Below are 25,494 nucleotides of genomic sequence, written 5' to 3' on the forward strand. Positions count from 1 at the left end.
GCAATGACTGCCTTTCAGTTCCATAATTGCAATGATATGGTCACGGTGTTTGGGAGATTATTTCACCTATAGGTCACCAACACACTTCTCCCCATATTAGCAGCCATCAGCACTGATGGTCTTGATGGTAGTGATAAAAAATGTATGGCCGCACTACAACCCTTTGAATGGTAATGGCAAATATATAAATGAAAATATGTACGGATGAACAAAACAAATGTTAATATGTCTTAAGAATGTATATTGTGATATAATGCAAGACATATTGGCTACATTTCATTGCCACTTGAACACAATATTGAAAGTTTACTGGTGACATAAACTAGTTAGTGCTATTGACTCTCAGCAATGTGTCAGATGATGCTTTGGTTCTTCCTATAGACAACCATGGCCGATGCCCGGCGGAGCTGTCCCCTGCAGCTAGAGAGGAGCTTGGCTTGGGTTCACCCCCGTGGCCGGCACCTTCCCAGCTGGACATCTGAGATGGTTTTCCTCGTCTCCCTGCTGTGTTTTCCCCCTTCCCCCAGTGTCTTGACTATACTATACGTAAATTTTCCTTATTATTGAGTAATCTCATGTTTTTATACTGGGCTCCTGTAACTGATGTAATTATGTAACTTGTAAACCGCTGATGCTCATGTAAAGCGCTCGGATACCTCCGGGTCTAGCCAGCGCTATATAAAACTTCTCAAATATAAAAAAAAAATACATTAGTGTAGTCCCTTCCATTCTCAGCAAACCACAAAACCAAGCACATGCAAATAGGTGGTATCTCCCCCTGCTAAAATAATATTGGTGTAAAAGTAGAGCAGTAGAGTGTGGGAAGAAGATAGTCCATATATATTTTCACTGAGCATAGAAGTGTTATTAACTTCTAAATTTGTGTGTGAGGTTTAGGCATAAGGCATGGCCTTTCGACCAGTGCCTTTTTTTTAAATGCGCCTCAGTTTCTCTGAAAGCCGGTTGTTGGAACCAGCAGTGTCTGGTTTGCTGAAGGGATGCCCCAGCCAGGCAGAACTACCGCTCCCATCAATGGCAGGTGATTACACTCGCTTTATAATCCGGGCTCACCCTTGAGCAGCTTGGCACTGAACAGTCAGGCTTACTACAGGGGCAATGTGTAATTAAAGGCACAGCAACCACTCGCAGTAAATACACTGAGCATCACAAAAGAGACTTCACACAGTATCTATGTAAAAACGTTTATATTCAGCACACATATTCAATCATTATAACCTGACCATCATATACTGTTGGGCATAAAACACATTCAGAAATATTACTCGTATTGTTATGATATCAATATTATGCACACTCTGGACAATTCCTAATCTAATCCCCCCCCCCCCCCAAATGAGAGCACCATTATGCGGTGCATGATAGCAAAATTATGAACATACATGAAAATAGAACACTTTTTAGTAGCAACACGAGCCGGAGCCACGCGTTAAAACCCAATGTCAAAAGGTATTGTGATCCGAATCGTGTCCAGGCAATCTGGGCACAGCACTTGGTACGCGTTGGTATGAGTCGTACCAGGCCCTTCAGATGTTAAATACAATGAGTTGCAAATTTTGCACCTCTCAGGAAGGGGGGCATAGTGACCGGTGCACATTGAGATGGATTGCACCAGGCAATTCCGGCGAGACACAGCGAAGAGATGCAATTCTGTACCTCCTTGGGAAGGAGACACCACGACCGGACCCATCTGGTCACACTCAAAGGTGCAAGTTCAACAGAGCCAAATGAGGCAATACTCCGGGTACAACCCCACCTCAGGGGGTCGCACTCTGTGAATCGAATACCGCGCGCAATGAGCATGCAGTCAGCGTGTTGCATGACAGAGATGCGGCACGATCAATTTAACGGGCCACGCGGGGTCCTGCAACAGGTGAATCTGCTCACCACCAACTAGTCACTTATGAGTGTTGGGGTCCCCACAGTACAGGAACCACACGTCTTAAATGCGGGCAAGCTTTCTGGAGCTCCACACTTGACAATCCGGTCTCCAGACACAAGTCTTAGTTCCACATTTGCACCACGCTACCAGTTGAGATTCATTAGCCGAGGTGGGCATTTGAGAGGGCACCTCTCTCCAGATGTCACAGATATCTGGTGTAGGTCCCTCGCGGGAGATCTTTGATGACCCTGAGATCTCCGAGAGAACAGGAGGCCCACAGTCGAGTCCTTGGAGAGCACACTTCAGGGCTTCACACTTCAGCAGGTCCTCTGGCCAGGCCACACTCTATTTAGACAGTTATCCACCATGTGCATAACAGAGTCCTTAACAATTGCACCACGTAATCCAGGTTCTCCGGTCCCACATCCCAACAAGCGTGCAGTTGCAGATCTTAATCTTTAGTGGGGCCATGATCCAGCCCCTAGAGGCTAAGTGTCACAATCTCTATCTTCAGTCCCCCCCTGTCCGCCCTCAAATGGCAGGGGTCTGCCGTTCCGGTGGGATGCCCATGGTTTATGGCTATCAATTGGAGAATGGACAGATGTGCTCACCCCAACCCCTGGTGTCCTCTGGAGCCAGACACCATGGTCCTCGAGACTTCTCGAGCATAGAAATGTCCATATTCTATAAGTGGCATTTCTAAGTGAGGTATACCAAAACCCCTTTACCAATGGCAAGGGTTTGGCACTACAAATCCATTGATATGAAACATTATGAGACTGCTCCACTGCTAGAAAAACATATCAACACTCACCTGTCTGCATTCATTGAATCACCCGGCTGCCTCGACCATTCACAGTCAGGATTCCGCCCTCGACATAGTACAGAATCAGCTCTGGTCAATGTCATAGACAACATTCGAATGCAGACGGATGCAGGCCGAGCGGTAATTTTAATACTGCTCGACCTGTCCGCTGCATTCGACACCATTTCACACCAGATTTTACTGGAAAGACTGCAAACCATAGGAATACAGGACCCGGCTCTAGATTGGTTACGAGACTTCCTCAAAGGAAGAACCCAAACAGTAAACTTTGGACCGTTCAATTCTAAGACCACGTCAGTAACAAAGGGAGTACCACAAGGCTCTTGCCTTAGCCCCTCCCTCTTTAACATATACGTCGCCCCTCTTGCCACTCTCCTAAGACATATTGGGTTCACCCCACTTTCCTATGCAGACGATACCCAACTTCTTCTTTCATTTGATAAAGACTCCCCCAACACCAAAAATATCTTCTCGGAAGGCATGAAAACTATAACCTCATGGATGAGCAATAACCTCCTACAGCTCAATGCAGGAAAAACTGAAATAATGCTATTTAAGGATGCAATTACTAGTTGGGCACCGAGCTGGTGGCCAGAAGAACTAGGCCTACCCCCTTCCCCTAAACTAGTGGTCAAAAATCTAGGGGTCCTAATTGATAGCAAACTCAATTTGGACGACCACATAACCTCCACCAAACGAGCATGCTTCCATGCTCTTGGCCTACTCCGTAGAGTATTCCATTTCCTCCCCCCTCCGACTCGGAAAACTCTGGTGCACGCTCCAGTACTCAGCCGTCTGGACTTCAGCAATGCCCTTCTGATCGCCGCGAAGGAGTCCTCCCTGAACAGCTTACAGGTAGTCCAAAATACGGCAGCTCGTCTGTTAGCCAGTGCACCCCATCGAACCCCTTCTCTCCCCCTTCTCCGTAGGCTACACTGGTTACCAATACGTAAGAGGTTTAGTTTAAAATCTGCTGTCTGGTGTTTAAAGGCCTCAATCATATGGGTCCGACATATCTGGCAGACAAACTAGTTAGGTATTCCCCTTCACGTACCCTTCGTTCCCAAGGAAAAGGTCTCCTTACCATTCCAAGGATAAAACAAACCAGACGGGGAGGCAAGGCATTCTCCTATCTTGCCCCTCAGTTGTGGAATCAGCTACCTCTGGACATCCGTCTCTGTAACAATTACCTGTCTTTTAGAAAAAAACTTAAAACATCACTCTTCTAATCACTCCGCCATCACCTCTTCCGTCCTTAGCACGGAGATACCCCACCCGGGGTGATTCATGCGCTCTACAAATGACATAAATAAATAAATAAATCCACTATTGCAGTCCGAGGTAATGTCAACCACCTCCCCATCTTAACCGATGGGAAGAGCAAGCCTCATAGGTAGTAAAAACACAGATAGGCTTTCCTCACTACCTGAGCGCACATGCCCTATTGCGCACACTGACCTGCGATGGCAGGAGAGACACATAGTTCCCAGCACCAGTGGTGTAAGTGCGCACACCCGAGTCTGCACAACAGACTAGATATGGGTTTAACTAATACGTATGTCTGTCCACACGCACAAGCCTGCATTGGCAGACGGCATACTCAATCACGGGCACCATAGGTGTGGGTGCGCACTCACAGCAGCCTAGAATGGCAAGCTGCTCATGAGTTTACTCACGATAGATGCCAGTGAGCACCCAGAGGTCTGCAATGACAGATCGGCCGGTGTTTCAGAACATGAAATCAGCACCACTTCCCAACACAGATAGGAAGGGCGCGTGCACTTTCACGCTGCAAGGACAGGCTGGGCACATGGCTCTCCCAGGCCCTAGCACCTCTGGTGCAAGTGCACGCACATCCCCCTGCTCGGACCAGCCGAACATGGCTGGACCACCTTATGGGTGCGATTGCGCACTCCCGGACCGGGCACCTTGCTGCTAGCATCATGGATGCAAGCACGCAGACACATGCCTGCACCGGCAGGCCTGACCTGGAGGTTAGAACACCAGGGATGCAGGTATACACTCATCAGCCCGCGATGGCAGGCCAGGCACCTATCAAAAATGCCATAGGTGCCAGGGCGCATCCTCCAACCTGCCACGGCAGGCAAGACGCGTATCCGAAACTGCATCAGGGCTGGTGCGCACACCCCCGTCTGAGCAGGCAGACCAGCCTGTGTTCTGAAACAGCTTGTCATTGTCTCTTCCCAATATGTGTAGAAAGCGCACTCACTTCCCCACGGCCTTAACAATGAGGACATGTGCAGGACCCGGAGACCACTCCAGAGAATCGGCAACACCCCCGGAGTATCCATAGAAAGAGCTGAACTCTAAGGCAGGAGAAAACCCATTTAGGGGGTTCTTCACTACCTGGGCAGGGAACATCTGTATGTGCCCATCCAGCCTTCAGCCTACCCCTCCGCCCCCTGCGCCCATTAGTGCTTCCCTCATGGGGTGCCCTTGCGGTATGGGATGACCCACTCAGGGTTGGCTGAGGCTTAAGTAATGCCAACTTAGGCAGGTGTGCCATGCCGCCCCACAGGCCTGTCCTTGCAGACCCGGCATAGGGTCGATGACAATCCGGTGGGTGGAACACTCAGTGCTATGTCCCACTCCTAGCCAGTGCCGTACCATCCTTGGGTATGTGGTGTTCCTATTTACAAAGCACACAGAGGTTCGGCCCCCAGAACCCATCATATACACGCCACCAGCCCAATGCGGGCGAGGTGGGCTCATGCACCTTACGTCTGCCGTACAGGGGGAAGGTGCCTAGATTCCTAAGGTTATGCAGAGAGAGTCAGCAAAGACTAGGAGGAAAAAGCTAAATGTTTTGTGGTAATTTCTCCTAAGGAGACCATGTTCAACACCAGTGGAAGAGGATTTCAGAGTTGCACACCTACAAAGGAGAGCAAACGCTTTCACCTTTGTGGAAAATTAGGGCAAGAGACCATTTAGGATGAAGACTTCACCCTGGTTTGGGACTTCTGAAATGTGCAGAAACAATAGAGCATATTTGTAAAAGTTGTGATGAAACACAGAGGGCCTGATTCACAGAATTAACTTAAGACAAAATCCTAAACTTACTACCATTTTGGTATTCACAGAAGGCACTTACTCATTTCGGTATTCACAGAAGTTAGGAGTCTTAACTTTAGGACTCCTAAATGCCTTCTGTGAATACCGAAAGTCGTAAAATTAGGATTTTTCTCAGTTTAGTAGTAGTATAGTTAGGACTCCTAACTTTAGGACTCCTAAATGCCTTCTGTGAATACCGAAAGCCTTAAAATTAGGATTTTTCTCAGTTTAGTAGTAGTAAAGTTAGGAGACCTAATTTAAGGACTCCTAAACTGAGAAAAATCCTAATTTTAAGACGTTCGGTATTCACAGAAGGCATTTAGGAGTCCTAAAGTTAGGACTCCTAACTTCTGTGAATACCGAAGTGAGTAAGTCTCTTCTGTGAATACCCAAATGAGTAAGTGCCTTCTGTGAATATGAAAATGGTAGTAATTTTAGGATTTTGTCTTAAGTTAGTTCTGTGAATCGGGCCCAGAGAATTTCAAACTGAACACTGTTATGTTATGTTATGTTATGTTATGTTATGTTATGTTATGTTATGTTATGTTATGTTATGTTATGTTATCTAGAGATTTGTTAAGCGCTCAGCTACTCAGACAGAGTGTCCCGGTGCTGACAGACCCAAGACCATAAAGCTTCTACAGGGAGGAGGACTTACAGGCTGTGTGTCATCGGCATAAGAAACAATCTGGGCTCCAAAAGACTCGACCAGCGCAGCCAGAGGGGACATATAAATATTGAAAAGGATCGGACTTAGTATAGATCCTTGAGGAACTCCCACTTCCAAAGGCGGCAGCTGTGCTCCAGGGGTCTCGTCGCTGGTCCCCCGCCTTCTTTCCTCCTACAGCGCTGTCCGGGCGTCCCTCGCACTGCAGATTCGTGCATCGGGTCGGACGCTCGCACCGCGGCCATCTTGGGTGAGGCAGGCTTGCCAGTCGGCGGACTAGGCTTGCTGCCTCACGGGCGGGAACTATAAAGTGAGCTTCCTTGCCACAATCGGTTCAGACCTATGCCATAGAGACTCCCGGGTCGGCTGCCTTCGGTTCAGAGCCTCTTGTGGCAGCTCATAGCTAACTTGCCTATTTGCACATTTTAATACTTTTAAAACCGTTGTATTGTATATTTGTTTATCTGTCTTGGCGTCTTTTGCACACTTACCCTTTTCTCCTGAGGCGAAAAGCCGGGAGACATTCTCGCTGTACTCTCTCTTCTGGTTGGGGATCTCGGCTCTTACCTTAGGGGCTCTGGAGTGTCCTGTTGGTGCTCCAGGGGTCTCGCAGCTGGTCCCCCGCCTTCTTTCCTCCTACAAGCGCTGTCCGGGCGTCCCTCGCACTGCAGACTCGTGCATCGGGTCGGACGCTCGCACCGCGGCCATCTTGGGTGAGGCAGGCTTTCCAGTCGGCGGACTAGGCTTGCTGCCTCACGGGCGGGAACTATAAAGTGATACGGGGATGCCTCCGCGCAGCGGACGCGTTCAGCGGAAGCGCCTTTCCCGCGCCAAAGGAGCGCCTAAGGAAAGCCCGTCTGCGCCCGTCAGCGTCCCGGAGGCGGACGGATGCGGGCGGGGCTGGGTTCCAGAGAGCCATCGCCACGAGCAAAACTTAGACTACTCCGCCCAACAGCTTCTTGCCCTCAGACAACACAGTTACAGCGGGTGCAGTATCTTTGACCCCGCTACTCGGATTAAACATCACTGCACTAGCTGTGGCTGGTCACTGAGGGGCAGGCCGACGGATACAGAGGCTACAGAGGCTGCAAAGTCTAGCCAATCTATAATCGCATCAACAGAGCAGGCCTCTGCAGTCCGTTTTTTCAGCTGTGCTCTTTTGAACACACGGTCTATGAGCAAACATGCTCTGGACCTGTTTAACTTCCTTACCGATTCTAAGCCCGCCTGCCTGTTCCTCACGGAAACATGGCTCAGCAAAGCGTCAGGCCCGGATATAGCTAATGCCCTGCCCGCGAACTATTTCATATTAAGGAAGGATCGGAGCACAGGCAAAGGGGGAGGAGTGGCATTGGTAATAGACAGACGCTTCGAGTGTTCCATTATACCAACTGATGACATTCGCGGGGCCGAAGCACTCGGTTTCTGTCTTACACTCTCCCCCGGTCAATCTTGCGCTGGTTTATTGGTCTATAGACCCCCTGGCCCGGTTGGATCTTTTAACGAGGAGCTGGACGCTGTGCTAAGTGCTGAGAGAGCTGAGGGGTCACAAGCTTGCATAAGCATAGATGGGCAGGCAGATTGAATATGGTGGTCTTGGTGTAGTTGTTAAGTCTGCATACAACCAATGCCAAAGCAGAAACCACTCGATACAAGAAATTAGAGTATGTCAAATTATGTCACTGTCTTCAGTCCTCTAAAGTTCAAGCAACACGTTTTCATTACTCTTGTAATGTGTGGTGTAAAGGGCAAGTTCCTTAAAACATGAGGATCATGTTCTTTAACTTCTGAGCTGGGGCTGGTGTGGAGTATGTGCCTGAGTACCAAATACAATCCCTTGAAATGTCCTAGAATTTATCTTTAGTTGATTGTTAGTTAATCGACATTTGACATGTAGTAAACTGGAAAATTTGGAGATGCAGATTGCTTGGGTCTCTGTAGACTCATATTGATTCATGTATTAGCCGCATAGTTATAAAAGCTCCACCCGGGAGAACAAATGATTTTGTACAAAAGCTGAACATAGAGATGAGAACTCATAGAGTATGCTGTTTCTATCCAAAACCCAGGGAACGCTATTGGCGCGCCTGCGAATATAAGTGGCCGGTTAAAATGTTTTCTAATACTCAATCCTGAAGCAAATGGTATTTATTTTTAGGAAAAGATGCCCTCTTTCACTCGATGAAGAGGAATGGATACCTTTCTTGTACCCCCAAAAATGGGATTAGATGATCTTAGACTGTCTGTTACAGAGAATTTATAACCTATCAAATAAATAATTTTGTCCCAAGAAATCCTACTTTTTTCACATAGGTCCACGCACGGAACAATCTAAATGGTGAGAGGAACTGTTCAAGCTAGTGTTGCTTCCTTCTCAATGGTGTGGAGCAGTTTCATCAACCTTGGTACAAGTCAATCACTGCTCTAGCGTGCATCCCTTACCTTTGCCCTCATCCGCTGTAAGCGCAAGAGTAAACAAGTTACCAGTCTCGAAGACCACATGCTCTAAGATGGCCATGCTTGGGCATTATAGGCTGTAAAGTTATGGCTGTGAGTATTTTCACAAGTACACACTACATATGTCCAAAGGACCTCAAAGGTTCAATTATTCTCGTATTCTATACCTATTTGTACTAGAGGCCTTATTTCGAGCTTGGCAGACGGCACGCTCCGTGCCATAGGCTATAATGCACTTCTAATACAGTGGGACAGGCCATCCATCCACCACTTTTGTAACGAAGTATCCTGCCAAAAAGTAAAGCCTTAGGTTTCTAACTATGGGCAAAGTACCTTTATTGTCGCTCCTTGTGTCTGGAATAAATGCACTACACACTGCACCGTGTCAAAACCTTGATATAATTCAGACGTGAGTGTAAGTCTCAGCTCCTGTGGATAGCATTCCCAAGCATGTAATCCCCACTGATCTCTCTCTGAAGTAGTTGTGGACAATACACTCGAGGCCTGCTGGTTGTCATGCTGTAGAATCTCAAGAAAATATTGACCTGATGTGAAGAGGGCTGTACTGTTTCCAATCCTAAAAAGCGCGCCACGTAGGCGCCATGCTATCATGCCACAGACGTAGTGACCTGCATGACATGTTGGAAAGTATTCTAAATAAAATACGCCAATAAATTATTATTGTGAAGATAAATTTGAAGTAATTCAACCTGCTGCCTAAAGCTGTGTACTGGATGACGAATTTCACTGACATTCCAGTCATTCCTTGTCTGTGCATTATGAGGCAGATTTACAAGCCCCTTGCGACAGTTTAGCGCCGCTGCTGCGTCACTTATGTGACGCAGCGGCGGTGTAAAAAATGCAGCCAATTTACAACGTGATGTATCTAGGGAGATGCGTCCTGTTGTAAAGCCCTTCAGCAAATTATTTAAAATACAATTTTATGTTTCTGCTTTCTTTGCTGTATTTGGGGCGAGTAAAGAACGGAATGTCGAAGGTCAACAACGCCTTGCTGACCGCTCAGGGCATATATCTTGTGTACGTTTCTAATTGTCGTAAAAATGGCAGCCGAAATACAGACCGGGCTGCAGCAATTACACATATGATTGGATAACACCGGGCTGCTGAAGTCCTGGGAAAAAAGGGTTTCCTCTCCTTGAACTTCGGGGGTGAGGTGCAGGGGGTGGCAATGAGGGGGGCTGGGGTGCTGCTGGATCAGGGCTGTGTTTACATCTGTGTCTCATCACACAGGCCAGCGAGGAGACGGTGCACTTCATTGTGTCACGGCAGAGCAGAGCGCCGACCCCTGACATCTTGCAGGAGGCCGGGTGGAATAACAACGGAAGCCCCCCGCCATGCCCCAGTGAACGGAACCACCCGAACAAGGTGAGGCCGGCTTTTGTCAGACTTCCAAGACCTTCTTTTGATGCAAAAGAAATGAAAGCTACAGTGAGGGCCAGTGACCATGAAGGGCAGATCAGCAAAGAGAGCTCAAAGGGCGGGTTGTTGGGTTTGACCGTGCAGCCTATCGCCTCACGAGGAACAGTGTGGCTTGTCTTTGCTTCCGGTGTCTGCTCTTGCTCGCTGCATGCACTTCACATGGGGGGGGGGGAAGAGGCTGGGCTGGGCAGAGCACCAAGGTGCACGTTTTATTATGTACACACTGTTAGCAAACCTGTCTTCTGCACTGAGCCAACAAATGAAATGTGTTATATGTAATAAAAATAAGGGGATTAACTGCACTTACCCTTTCTGGAACTGAGCCGGAAATAGAACCCTCATGCGAGCTGGCTGGAGCTCCCCCCAGCATCTGGTTTGTGACCTATTTACGGTGCAGTAGCATGGCAGGATTTCAGGGGAACACAACTTAGGCAAGCACCTTTTAGAGGCGCAGCGTACAACGCCATCTGGGGGTTGGAACGATGGGTCTGTCACCTATGGGTCACCACCTTCAATCTGACCATGTTAGCAGCCATCGCCAGCAATAATGATCATGCATGCAGCGATTATAAATGTATCACCCTGTGATGACTCTTCTGATGTTGCTGGACATGGCTAAGTATATATAAGATGAAGGCTAATTCTCCTTAGACACACATGCATGTTCGTCATTATGTAATCTAGAGATATTGGCTGACATCACTGACAATAAAGCACACTACTGAAATTGTACCCGTGCCAGGAGCTCGCCAGGGCTATTGAGCCAATAATATATACAGATATACAACTTACAACACTGCGTGTGCATGTCCAGTGGTACCATATCCCATTGACAAAGCAATCGTGTCGCACAATGGGAGGGGCAGTCCTTTCGTAATTGTTAAGCTTTTTTTACACTGCCACCTTCTAAATTTCCAACTGCGGAAGGGCAGATTTTGGGTGTCATGCTTAAGGCAAGACTATTGACTCAAGTAGCATCTCAGAATGTAGATTCACAGGAAGCGACAGCACAGGAAGAAGGCAAACTGCTCTGTTAGGAGCAGCCTGTCTCAACAAATAATATGCATGATAAGGAGTTTAGTCAGGAACTGCCTGCTCCAATTGATCGTGGGTGGGAACAGGCAGCGTGGACCGGTGGAGCCTGCCACACCAGCTCATTGGTGTAAGCAGGCCAGAAGGAGGCCATTACCCACCTACTAATGGGTGGTGCCAGGACACCTAGTTGGGGAAACAAACCTCAAAACTCTTGGTGGTGGCACGCGGCTTAAGTGGGGGAACCTGTCCCAACAAAACAATGAAGTGGCAGATGCCCTTGAAGGGAAAGGACAATCTGGGAAGGCAAGTGAAGCGTGCACCAACAAATGATAGTGGGTAGCAGACAGGACTGACCTGCCGTAAGGTAAAATGGCTTCAGATAACAACAAAAGGCTACAAAAATTTGCATTTGTTCAGTGTGTGAGAGTTGGAGGCATTCTTCACAACCAAAATAGCATTCTGCCTTGAGCGCTCCAAATCCTGACACATTTCCTAGAGGCAATCTGCTTAGGCACAAGCTGTCTGCTATAACAACGCAGGAGTCTGAGGTGTGCCGCTTGGGAAGATGCCACCTTGTCTATTCACCTACTTGAGAGAGTAAATAGATGGTCAGAGCCCATTGCCAAAATGCAGATCCGTGTGGGTCGAGTCAAAGCCTGCCACATTGCTGTCATATGCCCCGAGTTGGTCCTATATCGCAGGATCGCAAGGCTGATGATGTGCCCTTTCCCAGCTGCAGACAGTGCGGTTAGGCAGCAACTCCTCCGAAGATCTTGGCACCATCCCCCAAATGCCTTTAAGGAGCTGTCAAACTGAGAAATGGTTTGCGGAAGGGGGAAGAGATGCAGGGGAAACACACAGCAGTGATTTATGTCAGGTGTTTCGCCCTTTTCTTCAGTCCTTTTCTTGGGCAACACCACTCTGTTCTCCTTGATGATGGTAGAACAAAATCAAATGCAACTTCCTCAAGTTCACTTTTTTCCCAGTGCGGCGCCAGAAAGTGTAATAGGTTTCTGTTCTGCTGCTCACCGCGTGGCATTTTGCTGGTTACTCTTCTGTACTAAAAAACGGAAACTACTTAGTTTTGGCCGAACGTTTTGTTTTTGGGAAATATTGTTCATTGCTGCCATCTAGAAAACTCTTTTTACCAATCTGAGTTAAGAAGGTAATTTGGATATGTGATTCAGGCCTTGATGAAGTAATTTTTATTGTGACACACCCGTTGGCCTATCAATATTGAGACAATAAACTTTAAATTGACATTTTTTTGCCCCTCACATTTCTTCGTGGTTTGATTTGTGCCGTTTTCCTGGGGTGACTGACCGGCACAGTTTTAAGAGGGCATTTTTTGCCAGTCAATTGAACCTCTCACCCCTAATTGTGAAAAGGTATAATGGTGTTGATGCCCTACTGTGCTACGTGTTTCATTATGGAAAGACTAGTATTTTGGCAATCCAGTCCCCTCACATCCCACACCTCCCATACCTTGCTGCTGTTGCTAGTCCCTGGAGCCCTGTTTCCTTCAGTATTGAGGATTGACAACCGCCATCATTGTATTGCTGCGTGTGCCCGAAGAGCACCAGCGTGTTTGGTAAAGTGTAGTCTCCTGCATAGATTCTTACCGGTATGAATACATACCTATTCATGCATACTCACTCTTGCACACGCCTGTTGTTTCTTTGTCAGTCAGTGAACGTCCGAGGAACAGTGCAGCAGCTTATCCAACAAGCATTTACAATGCAATGGTCTAGGCATTGTTAAAGTTAGAGCTGTTGGCATTGCTCATGACATTATTCTTGTTTTTGTTTTTAAAACATTTAAAGAAACGGCATTGCCCTTTAAATGTGGCATTTGAGTTGGGCACGCCTAGAAATGAAAACGAGACTTCCCCCACTTCTTGCAGCTTGCTGCTCTGAACACAAAGCAAGCAAAGAGCAGGCATAGCCAGACGTCTAGGAGTCAACAAATTGCACAGGAACAAAGTCAGCACGTTACACTATGGCAGGCACAAAACCAGCGCACTGAAAGCAACCAGATACACTATCCAGCTAGATTCCATCTTTTCAAGCAACAACGAGAAAATGTAGGATAGTGGAAAAAAGGAGCATGATGTGGAATCACAACTAAACAATCTTGCTCAATGGCAACACCAACAGTAAATCGGCTGCAACTTGCAAGCTCCTAGTGGGAAAAATTGGGCGCCTGCACTTACACCTATTAATTTTTAACAAATTAAACACTGTTGACAGCCCCTCCGATCGTTGTTGCTTGGTAAGAAAAGGAAGTTGACAGTCTTAGCGTTATTGTTCTCTCTGTATGCAGAAGCAGATGTAGACGTTTATTCCAGTGTCACTATCTGCGTGTCTGACAAAATAGGTTTTATGATCACTGCTCGATGGCTCCCAGACCTGGAGGGGAAACCTCGGATTCACTGATACATGCCAATGACATTAAAATACCTCATCTATCTCGGAGTCATTTATAATTAGGTGGCAAGGAGAAGACACAGGTGACAGCACCGTGTCGATGCACACAAAACAGCTAAAAGCTGAGGCATGCATCAGCTGTAGGTGGTGATGGGTAAGGTGGAACACAAATAACTCAAAGATTACTGCTCTTTGGGGTGGTAGTCAGTGATAGGTGACAGCCCAGGATCGACACTCAACAGTATCTCTCGGAGGCCGATAACAATCCCACAGAGTTGTGGTGGGGCATTGAAAGGGTTCCCCCTCCCAAGCGGACTCACCATGCTGGCGGTTACACAGGCGTTGCTGTAAGTAGCTCCTAAAACTGTTGAAACAAGCACTAGGCAGCAGCACGCTTTGGAAGATGATAGGAAGTAGGAGGAGCATAGAAAAGTAACACGACAATGGAAATAAAAAGAGGACTAAGTAACGATTCCGAAACGTACTGAGCTAAATAGAAACAGAAGAAGGTGTTATAAATATAGTGGCCATGTTTGAAATCTGCAGAGGTTTAGACCCTGTCTAACCGTATGTGAGAGAGGGAGGATTTGCGCTGTTAAAGCGAGCCCCTCTCTTTTTCTACATTCGCTTTGGAAAAAATTATCAATTTCAGCAACTTTCCAAACATGAGGAAGGCGATAATTATTCAATACGTATCATATGTAAAAATGACTACTGTCCTCTGAAATGCCATAGTGTTTAAATATAATAGACTTCCAGAACTTAATAGTTTTTGTACCCTCTTGCGGTCTTCTTAACTCTTCCCTCCGCTCTGATTTAGCCTCGTACTCTGTAAACTGCGGCCACACGTATTATTAGGGTGTATGTACCCGCACGGTAATTTAATTAGTGGAAACGTACTATGAATAGAAATAAACATACACACGCCTTTCCCCCTTGTTTAATGTAGTAATTTAGGCGTCTTTTGAAGTAACGGGGCATAGATAATTCGCATGTGTGCGGTTGAAAAGGGTGGGCTCGTATAAATCACTGGTTCGTTGCATCAGGCGACCCGATCCCATCCGGTTGGTTTTGTACATACTCTTCCTTCAAATCGCTTATTTTGTGTGGCCGTAGGTTATTTTGTGGTCGTTTTCCAAATAATTTTCCTAATTAAAAGCATTGTTTGGTGTAGAAGAGACATGACATGCTAGAGGTCTCAATCGTGATGTAATATGGTGGCACGTTACTTTTTCGCATCAGTACATCGTCTTTCTGCTTGAAAACTGCGTGTTTTCTCGGCGATTTCAGGATAGACCCGAGACCATCTTTTCATGAAAGCACCACCCAGTCTCCCGTCCATTTTCCTATGTTCTGTACGACCAAACATATAATTTAAAGCTTCCTGCATTAAGTTGGAGTGGTGCATTCAGACGCCACCGTGGTGCGACCCGTTAACCAGTAGTGTTTGATGTATGGCCTAGTCTATTTATAAGCGTTCCCAAGGAAACAGTGGCGCAGGGCGTGTGTGATCTTGGGCGAGTTACCCAGTTTTGTAATGAGAGAACGGCACTCAAATCACTGGACCCGATTCCCATGATAATTGTGTGGGGTCTGGCTCGCCCTCTAGCGACAGTGGATGTTTTGCAGCTTCTGCACTTGGTGATGGGCTAACATGTGGCTGCTGCCTTGATATACTGTGACCTCGGATGCCCCCCTCGGAATTTCCGTGCTGCGGATATGCAACGCTTGGCCTTGTATTCTTATTTTTGCAACAGCCGATGGTGGTTAAGTGTTCTTACTGTCTCGTCTTCCTAGCCCCAAAGCAGGAAAGATGCTAGCATAATTACGGAGTCGGGGAAACCGTGCGGCGTGAAGTGACATGCCTTCTTTTTATGGAAACGAGACCAAAGGGGTCTGTCTGCCTGCAAGGGCTAGTGTGCCGCCGCCCAATATCGCCTCGCCCTATATGGAAAGTAGTGGGTCGCAAGCTCGTGAAGTATCTGTTTGCACCACGATCTGCAGCTGGATTACCCTCTTCGCAGTGTTGTAACCATCCTGGAGTTTTGTTTACTGGCTACACAATTATATGGATTTACGTGTTGAGCTGTACAGTTAATCGCCGATTTTCGCCGGGTTTTCACACGCAGCGAACTAACACAAGTGTGCGGCGTTTAAGTGTTGGTTTTCTATTAAGCCTCTCGGCATATAGATATTGTCCGTTTTTCGAGCAAGTGGTAAAAGGTACGGAGGATAACTTAATCCACGTGGTTGCAATAGAATAGCAAAACTACACCTGTTTACCCCCGACAACCCAAACAAGGCAGAGCAAAAGGCAAGCACACCACTGCCTTTCTCCGAGGCAGAGCAGAAATGCCTCGGAGAAACACAGTGGCGGTTTCGGATTCGGGGGCGTGTTTTGCTTTTATCTCCTCTTGCCATTGGCTGGAGGAGATAATTAGACTTTCTGAAAAAAACACGCCCCCCGATCCGAAAAGGACGGGGCCTAATCGGAATGACGGACCTCTTCTCCAATGGCTGGCCAGCATTCAAGAGGCCAGCCAATGGAGAACAGGGGAGAAGAGGGGCGGGTTCAACCCCCTCTTCTCCAAGTCATTAAATCTCGGATCGAGACTGCGCAAGCGCAGCCTTCGAGCCGAGACCTAATAAACGGAGGCAACTTCTGGGGTTGTATACTGTTGATCATGTCCCAATATACTGGGAATTAAGATCCCTAGTTGGACAAACCAGCAGTAAGTAACATAGTAAAAAAAAGAATGAAGCAGAAGAGTAGAAAGACTAGAAAATATAACCAAAGAGACTGTGAAAGGTGCAAGGCTAAGGAAGGAGGATAATTGATCCAAGACACCAAATCTTACTGCAGAAATGCCACAACTTATAGTTTGTGGCTGCCCTCAGCATCCTGGGAGATAAAGAAATCATGTTATTTCTTAGTTCCATTGGACTCGCAGCAAGGATCCTACTCGGAGACCTTCTAGCACCTACCAAGCCTGTCCTGCCTCTGTTAGTTAGATTAACTAAGGCACTGACAATCACCTGCTGTACAACAAAGGAATCACAGAAGAGGTCAAACGAAACTGAGGATTCAGAAAGGAAAGGAAAACAATAAGGCACATATTAAACAAATTATCTCCGTTCTAAAACTTCAAAGATCTAGGTAAAGCCATTCCGACACAATTAATCACAGGCAAATTATGCTGAGTGACCTGTGAAATCCCAGTTTCAACAATAACTCAAACTGACCAGCACCATCAAGCTTGCATCTGCCTTCATCAGCAAAATAAAAACTGCCTCCCTGTTTGAATGCCGTCCACGGAATACCTAATTGTTATGTTTTTGTGATGTTATGTTGATTTGTATGGCGCAGCTAATCACCTGTGAGGGTATTCAGGCACTTGAGCAGGTAGGCCAGACAGTGCTCTTAGTTGAACAGCCAGGTCTTCAGTTTCATGTGGAAATTGAGATGTGTAGTAGCAGTCCTGATGTGTTGAGGAAGTTCATTCCAGTGTTTGGAAGCGATGAAAGAGAAGGTGCGCCCTCCTGACTTGCTTCTATGAGTGCAAGGGGCTTGTGTGAGGAAGAGGGAGGTGAAACGCAGCTGTCTGGAAGGTTGGTAGAGTTGAAGTCGGTCGTTGGGGTATGTTGGTCCAGTGTTGTGGAGAGCTTTGTAGGCATGGATGAGCGGCTTGAATTTGCAACGTTTCTGGATGGGTTGCCAGGTAGAACAATGAGGTACGGAGTGAAGTGAGTGCTTCTGGGAATGTCTAAGAGGAGTCTGGCTGTAGTGTTTTGGATGGTCTGGAGTCTGCGTGAGCTGGGGGAGATTCTTCTACATACTTCAACCACGAGAAAACCTTAACTTAACTTCACCCTAAAGTATTTTTCAGCAACACTTTCAAGTGTCACAAACTCCCACAACAGACAAGCAATAGTCTGCCTAGTAGCAACCAGACCAATATGAGGTCAGCAGGTAATGTTAGAAAGTACATGCTAGTCATTCCCCTGGTGCTTCCCATGTGCATGCCAGTGAGCGTCAGTGATAAAAGGTTTCAACTTCCAGACAACCACAGCTGCCCAACTCGGAGGGCCTCTCAACATCATCCCTCACAGTACCCTGCTCTATTTAGAATCTGGGGAGCACTGTGTTTAAGCCGGTGGGGACTGCACTGACTTTCAACCAGTGAAACCTCTGACCTGATGGTTTGACCACTAAGGTGCTGCCAGGCAGACACGCAAAGGGAAAATGCAGAATTGTCCCCATGTGCAGGGAGAACATTTATTTGGATTGAGAACTCCTGCTTAGGAAGTTTTTTTTCTCAATACAAAATATGTTGCCGAGCACATACTGTGCAAATCTTCAGGGCTCTTAAAGGAGCCCCTGTGGCTACATTCAACGCATAGAGAGAGAAACCCACCAGGCAGGTGGGAATATAACACAAGAAGATAATGGAGGGAGCACTGAAACCTTTCAGACACTCACACCCACTCACAGATCTGGGTTGAATACATAATCGTTCTTTAGCTCACTTCGCCAACTCAGTTCAGACCCAGCTATATGCAAATCAGTCTTGACCCTGTGCCTCATGGGAACAGTCCAGCCCGAACTTCCAAGCCAGGTGTTCCCTGGACCGGAAACAAGCATCCTGGGACCGGTTTCTGGGTAACAGCCTCCATCAGCCAGACTAACTTGAATCCAGTGGCAAAGTGAGCAAGGGACCCACGTCGGGGCATACCCTGCCAACTTATGGCAAACAAAGCAAACATAAGGAGATGATGGACGGAGCGCTGAAACTTTTCAGACACTCACCCCCAGTCACAGATCTGGGTTGAATCCATCATCATTCTTTAGCTCACTTCCCCACCTCAGTTCTGACCCAGCTATATGCAAATCAGTCTTGACCCTGTGCCTCATGGGAACAGTCCAGCCTGAACTGCCAAGACAGTTCTTCCCTGAACCAAGCATCTTGGGACCTATTTCTGGGTAACACCCTTCATCAGCCAGGCTAGCTTGAATCCAGTGGCAAAGTGTGCAAGGGACCCACATATGGGCAATCCTGCCAACTTAGGCAAACAAAACTAACACACGTAGATAATGGACGGAGCGCTAGTACTTTTCAGAAACTCACCCCCAGTCACATACATAAGTTAGAAGACCTTCTGCCAGGTGGTGGAGGCCATAGAGCCAGGGTCTAAAGGACCCCTGAGTCTTGCTTGCTGTCTCTGTCTCACTACATCAGATGTTTTCAGATGTTGTCCCACAACTTTGGTATACTCTGTCACACATATGTTTACCATTGATTTTCAAGCTGTGTTGAAAATACGGCAAACCGGCTGTCATTAAAAAAAAAAAACAGAACAGAACCACACCCATTGTTGAGGATGTTTCTACACAATTTATTTTGTGTGATTCTGTGGTAGTGCTTATTTATCTCACTGTCACATCTTATTTTATATTTTGTTGATGTAAGAATGTCTTGAAGCCGGCTGTCCTGAGTGCATGAAATAATATTAAAAGGTTCGGGCTGCCACCTCTGCACTTCTCTCCAAGTAACAGCAAGGCTGGGATTAAATGCAACGCGTAATGGTACATAGTGGATTAGAAGATTTAATTCATTTTATTTTCATTTATTATATTTACTGATTTGAATAAAGGGCTTTTTGTCAATTTAATGGATAATAATAAATAATTTACATCAGAAATACAACAGATTCCATGTTTTAGCAAACTAATTCAGGCAGAGGGAAAGCCAAAGAACAGAAGATAAAACAAGCTGTAAGACCTGCGGAGTAATGAAAGAGTTTTGTAGGCACGAGTTATTAGAATTTCCACAGAACTGGCAGAGAAACTGGGAGATGAAATGCAAGGAAACAGCACATAAAGATGTCAAAGAAAAATGAAAAGATAAGGTGTGGGAATAGAGTGAATGCATTTATACATTAGACAAAAACGTGAAATCGGAAATAGTAATACATATGGATCCTGGAAAGTCACAGAATATATATATGTCCATATGTAGAGGATGGGGCATAGCAACCAGGGCTGCCAATTTTGGAACTGGAGAACCAGGTTTGAGTCTCGGCAGTGTATGAGTAAGTGTATGGGTAAGTGTGTGGCTGTGTGAGTGCAGTATGGGTGAGTGAGTGGTTGTGTGAGTAGCTGTATGGGTGAGTGAGTGGTTGTGTGAGTAGCTGTATGGGTGAGTGTGTGGGTGTGTGAGTGGCTCTATGGATGAATGAGTGGGTGTGTGAGTAGTTGTATGGGTCTGTCAATGGGTATGTGAGTGTTTGTTTGGGTATGTAAGTGGTTCTGTGGGTGTGTGCATGAAAGGCTGTATGGGGTGTGAGTGGTTCTGTGGAAGATGTCATCAGTGATGTCATTTGAGATGTCATCATGATGTCAATAATCTTGTCATTAGTGATGTAATATGTGAAGTCATAAGCAGTGCATTGCGGGGCGTAAGTTATAGATAGCTGAGGTAACTATAGCTGCTGAATTTCTATGTTTTTGTACGAGTGAAATCTGAGCCTAACTATAGCATCCCTGTAACCTTTGGCTTTTCAGTGGAGATATATATATATATATACACACATACAGGAAACCTCTGCTCCACTTAAGGAAAAGAGCACGCACACGAGGGCTATTCAGGTAAAGGCTATTTTATTCAATTTAAGCCTCCTCCAACCCAGCACAGAGAGATGCGTTTCGGCTGTCGCAGCAGCCTTCTTCAATCTGACTGGTGGCATTTTGGTATCGGCCTATATACTCTGCTATTATCATAGACATAAAAGAGGTCATGTTAACTAAAATTCGTTCATATTTTAAAATTGGTGAACCAAATGCTCGTATAATACATATATACAGTATAAATAGTGTCTATAGTGGAAATTATTGTTGTGAACAACAACTAATGCATCCAATCGTTTATCTCTACGTGCATAATGTACAGAAGTAGCCAGTGTAAAACATAGAATAAAATGTACTAGAGGCACCAAAATAGTAAAATAAAATGAACAGCCTTCATGAACAGCCTTCATGAACATTTAAACCAAGTAATCACATAGGCACCAATTAAAACCATTGCGCTGGTTACACAGATAATATTTGCATGTGAAAATAAATTGTGCTGTATTAATCTTAGGTTGTAGGCGAGACACGCCACTTTACAACATACATTTTTTGGGTAGGCAGGCCCTTTGAAAATAGACCCGTGAGGTCCCATTTGGTTCTTATTTTTAAATGAAAGACAGATATATCAATGTGCATTCTCGGGGTTAGACTCATGCTCTTAAACAAACATTACTAAATAGATGTCCGCATGATTCCACACAGATACAGGAGCCAACATACATGTGAAAATATAGCATCGCAAATATGTATTACATGCCTCCTTTATACTTTAGAAACAGTGTCCAAATCTTCCGTCCGGGACTACTGCTCCCATAATGCCCTGGCCTGTATCATGTAAAGCGTTATGAGGCTTCGTCAGTATGCCGACGCCAAACAACAAACAGGCACACGAAAATACCTCGGCGTCCTTATGTTCTAAGGTAAAGTCTAAAAATCTCCCCAATTTGTAATTGCATGTCTTTCATCTCTGAGTTCGAGCCCGGACTCTCTGGGGCTTTAAACATGAATGAATTAATCCCATACATATCAGGTGTAAGATCAGACAGTCTCCCCTAATGCAGCCACATGAGGGGGTTTCCTACGATAACAGTCCACTGTGGATTTCAATCAACCAGGGGGGCATAACGGCAACACCACTACGGATGAAAAACAAGTAGAACTTTATTTACCATGATGCAATTGCTTCATACTCCCAGGGGGGCGGGACATTTAAACTTCACAGCTGTGTATGAATTCACTGCCGCTGTTCCTCCGATGCCTGCACCAGGGATCAAGGGAGACAAGACTCCAGAAACGCGTATGGACAAGTCAAGGCAAACAGACTCTGTTGTTTCTAAGGATCTCGCCTTATCCTTTTAAGCCACCAATAAAACGGTAATACAACACGAAGTGTGAGGCCCTCAATTGGGAGCGTTACATATGGATGGATATATATATATATATATATATATATATATATATATATATATATATATATATATATATATATATATATATATATAGATAATGCGAAAAGAGTTAGTGAGTTAAAATAATGATAGATTGAACTAGTAAAAGACTATAGAGAAGGAGACTGGTCTATAGTGATGATTAACAATTTAAATTTAAAAAAAATATATCATTTGATATAGCAGTCTGAAAGAGAATAGTGCATGAATGGAACTAAAATGTTGGCATAATAAATTTCCATGAGGTGTCAGTAGACCTTTGTTAGGTTTCAACGTTTGGTTTACACCTGGCTATGGGCAGTCGAGTCAATGGTGACCTAGAAGTCTGTATCTCCATCAGGTTCTCTGTTTGCTTCAAAGTTTTAAACCAGATCTCTGTAACAGAAACTCAGTTGTTGGAATAACCCCAAAGGAATGCCCATCAAGAGACAAATAATGATCAATGGAAGTAACAGCTGCATGCATGTGCTGAGATCCCTTTATATGCTGACAGAGCGGAAAGTGCCCCGTCATGCTGCAGCAGGACGTGAGGAACACAGCATGGGAACCAGTGGATGATGCAGCATAACCATTAGAACCAGAACTGCACATGGGAATTAAGCTGGGGACATGAAGGTAGCTTCAGATTGCAGATGTGCGAATGAGCTATTCTTCGGGTACAGAGGCAGTGCGTAAGAGGGCCTCCCTGGCATTCAAACATGGAAGGCAACAGCAAACCATTAGTCCAACCATGAGACTCAGAACATCTTACAATTAAAGAATGTGACACAGAGGGAGGCAGTCTAGGAAAAGCTCATGAATTTAAACTCCCCACAGTGATTAAAAAGAACAACAATAACAGAGCAAAATCCAGTATGGAATTCTCTAAACAATTAAGTCTCACTTCCTAAGAAGAGAAAGTTGGTGACAACATGAGCGAGATCATAAGGCCAGGAATTTAGTTGAAAGGCAAAACAAAACACTAGAATTATTGCGGAGACACTGTAAGAAGTCCGATGCCCAAGGGACTAGGTTGGTTACCGTACAGAATAAGATGGTGGTCCTGGTAGTGTATCTGACCTGAGAACAGTAGAGAGTGGTATCTTTGTATAGATATCTCTGAGCCCTTGAAGCAATCGGTAGGAGATCTGCCCGGCTCAAGGGTCTTTTAATTACTTTCATGGAAATGTGATGACCACTAAATACACAGCCTGGCAGCATCGCTTAAAAATTAGGCACTTTGAGATAACCTTAAACTGTTGGAGGAATCCAATCAGGAAGAGTTGAAAAAAGCTATCTGAAATATTTTGACGGACGATGTTCATTTGCACCTTGACACTATGGCCTGATCCCAGGTTGGTCGGGGTTTTCCCACCCCAGCACAAACTTCTGTTTGTACAGGGTCAGAATTCGAAGTCGGTGGTATTTACAGCACTTGGTAATTACCGGGTGTGTTAAATATCTCATTCTTCATTACATTTTGGCAGGTCAAACCTGGCGGAATTTAATGAGGGAAAGTGTACGGTATTTAACATACATGTATATTTTAATGCTCTATTCACCAAAATCTGCATATTATTCACCAAAAACTCAAAATAGGTGCTATTTAATTTATTTTGGTGGAAAAGGGGGTTTACAGGAATAATGATTTCATTGTCTCACTAATGTGTCTGAGGAAAAAAAAACTGAATTCTTAGAAAACTCTAGAGTACTTGGTCAAGATATAGAAACTAAAACATTTTCCCTCCTTATTGCTCTTCATAGAATCGAATCATTAGGGACCTCGTTATGAGAATCAAGAGCGGATTTTCCCCAAGAGTGGAATCCACTCTGCCATATTACAAGTTGTCTGGTGTATCCGGATCTAAAACTCAGGTCCTAAAACACCAAAAACAGTTTTATCGAGGTAGATTGGTACCCAGTAAAACTGTGGCTGGAGTGGGGCATGGTCTGCAGACAGACACAGTTCAGTCCCTGCCAACCTCCTCCGTCACCATCCGGACAGCAGACAACACTCCCTGCAACCTGGTCGCAGCCTTCCTTCACCACAGACCCCCTTCCTGCCCAACTGCCCCTGCAGACAGTTACCACTTGCTCAGTGCTGGTGATGAATGCCAGCAGATTTGTCACGGAAATCACACAAAAACATCAGATAAGGACCCAGTAATTTCAGGTCTGCATGGTTGTTCTCCTTTCTGGGAACAAAACAAAATATTTTATTTATAAGCGATTAGGCAGAAATGGAATGTCTAGTCAAAGAATCCGCTGGACTCAAACATTAGTCTGATCTCTCCTGGATACTCTCTTTTATGAAACCGTGGTTGGGGTAGTACTTGTCATTTGTGACTGTTCAAATTGATGTGTAACCACTTGCTAAGAGTTCACTCTAGGGAGCAGGAGGGGGCTAGCCTGGTTAGACATTTGGGGGTTTGCCCTGGAACGTGTTACAGCTGTGGAGAAGGGGCCCCTTCCAGCAAAAATCACAAGTCAAAGTTTCCCAAGGAGACACAGGTTCGTCGTGTCCCTATTACAAAGCTTCTAGACAATTACAACTTAGTGCAAGCATTTCTACAAAACATAGTGTGTTTACACCATATATTGTGTGATTAGAAAGTGTTACAATGACATATCTAATAAAGCAGAAAACACTTTCTTCGAAATACAACCCAACACAGTTTTTAATGTCAAAACTCCTTGGAAGTGTAAAGGGAACACACACACGTGAGGGAGTGTATGTTAATTCAACACAGTGATGAAGGCAACTTCATTGGAGATGGAACTGAGGATTGACCGTACGGGATCAATCAAGAGCCCTTTGAAAAGTATTTAAACATTCTGGGTGGGTGTTTAGTGTGGAAGAGCCGCCCTGCATGAGTGCAGAACAGGGATCTGTGGGAGCAGGGAGGTGAAGTGTGCATTCAAGTGTTTAGTACTTGTCCTTGGCGGCTATCAGGGATTCCTTTTCATGAATCATATGGATCCCCAGAGTACAAGAGACTATGAATTGGATTTTGTCCTTGGGTGACTATCTTCTCGGGTCTTTATCAAGACAGGAGTCCACAGCGCTTTCAAGGAGCAGGTCAGAAGGCCTGTGGCTGAAGCATGTTAAACATTCTACAGTACTTATGTTGGGAGTTTTGTCTTCTTCTTTGGGGTGGATCCGTAAGGGCTGGCATCCGGGACCTACATTTTCCTGGTCATGCGGAGTAATGCATAGCCCATAAATGCTGCTCGTCTTTCAACCTGGTTATGGAGCGGTGCACTTTTGTTGGTTTAGCGTTCTTGGTGATTTCAAATGCTTCACTTTGAAAAGATAATCATTTTCCTATGACTGTGGTGATAGGTGAATGTGCAAACAGGTATTTCTGTAAATATCCCTGCGATAGTCTCTTATACACTCGACCTGCACCAGTCTTTTACTCACACTTGGCATTTCCTACGATATCCGCCCTGTCAATCAAGGGAGTGACTTTGGTTCCTTGAAACAATTTAAAGAGTACACTGAGGTACTATTTATATCAGGGTTTGCCACTCATTAACTCTAATGATGAAGACAGGTTTGTTCACTAACTATAGGATTTCTGGAACCTGGGGTCTCTCTCAGGCTAAATTTGAG

General features: G+C 45.6%; 1 protein-coding gene across 6 annotated transcripts in view; it reads left to right on the plus strand.

The window, feature by feature from the left end:
• The window catches only part of LNX1 (ligand of numb-protein X 1), a 270,440-nt gene that overhangs the window by 197,410 nt on the left and 47,536 nt on the right, over positions 1-25,494 (plus strand). For 4 of the 6 annotated variants that reach the window (XM_085642096.1, XM_085642098.1, XM_085642100.1 and 1 more), the window contains one exon: positions 10,174-10,308. The exons of the other annotated variants lie outside the window; for them this stretch is intronic. In XM_085642096.1, coding sequence (XP_085498222.1) covers positions 10,174-10,308 — 135 coding nt within the window. The remainder of the gene's footprint in view (positions 1-10,173; positions 10,309-25,494) is intronic. 6 annotated transcript variants of the gene reach the window in all.

The sequence above is a fragment of the Triturus cristatus genome, chromosome 2_2 (assembly GCF_964204655.1).
Source record: "Triturus cristatus chromosome 2_2, aTriCri1.1, whole genome shotgun sequence".
NCBI lineage: Eukaryota > Metazoa > Chordata > Amphibia > Caudata > Salamandridae > Triturus > Triturus cristatus.